The sequence below is a fragment of the Penaeus monodon genome, chromosome 31 (genome assembly GCF_015228065.2).
Source record: "Penaeus monodon isolate SGIC_2016 chromosome 31, NSTDA_Pmon_1, whole genome shotgun sequence".
NCBI lineage: Eukaryota > Metazoa > Arthropoda > Malacostraca > Decapoda > Penaeidae > Penaeus > Penaeus monodon.
In genome coordinates this window covers 20,555,148-20,555,792 of record NC_051416.1, presented here as the reverse complement: position 1 = coordinate 20,555,792, position 645 = coordinate 20,555,148, and the positions used below count along the sequence as shown (strand labels likewise).

Below are 645 nucleotides of genomic sequence, written 5' to 3'. Positions count from 1 at the left end.
TCAAACAATTAAACAAGGAATAAACCAACATACAATCAAAGATAATAAAATAAACCGCCTTCTACCCCGCTAACCATTACATTTTCCAAAATATATAAACCAGCCTACTCTATTGACAGCAAAATTAACCATTATTCTATCTCCAAAATCATCCTGCCTAAAAACAATTTAGAAATTTTTAAAACTATATTTCCTGACCTCTGCCGCATCAGACATTCACTTTTCGAAAAGCAATAACCTCCTTACAGGCAAACCACTACAATACAAACTCAACTGACCAACCAACCACCCATCATTCCCCCTCTCCTCTGAAAATAAACAAACCTACAGATATTTTAAAGCAGCAGAATCGAATCTCTGTTGACTGCCCTCCGCCCCACCAGCCATTATTTACGTCGGTTATATGACCAAACACCCCTGCCACAGACACTTGAATCCGTTGTAGTCAGAGGTTTACAGGTATCCATTCACACTCAACGCGAGGGCAGTAAACAATGAAACTGTCAAAGCAATAACAATGAAAAAATATCCGGTGACATTCGGACGCTGTGGAATTGACTGAAACCGGAGCAGTTGACAGAACTTGAGAACAATTCCTCTGATATATTGTTCTGTCATAAAACCTCAGGAAGAGTGTACAGAGGA

General features: G+C 39.2%; 1 protein-coding gene across 1 annotated transcript in view; it reads left to right on the top strand.

Moving 5' to 3' along the window:
• LOC119592922 (dual 3',5'-cyclic-AMP and -GMP phosphodiesterase 11A-like) overlaps positions 1-645 on the top strand; it is a 113,884-nt gene that overhangs the window by 78,280 nt on the left and 34,959 nt on the right. Inside the window, exon 8 of the mRNA XM_037941814.1 lies at positions 446-459. Coding sequence (XP_037797742.1) covers positions 446-459 — 14 coding nt within the window. The remainder of the gene's footprint in view (positions 1-445; positions 460-645) is intronic.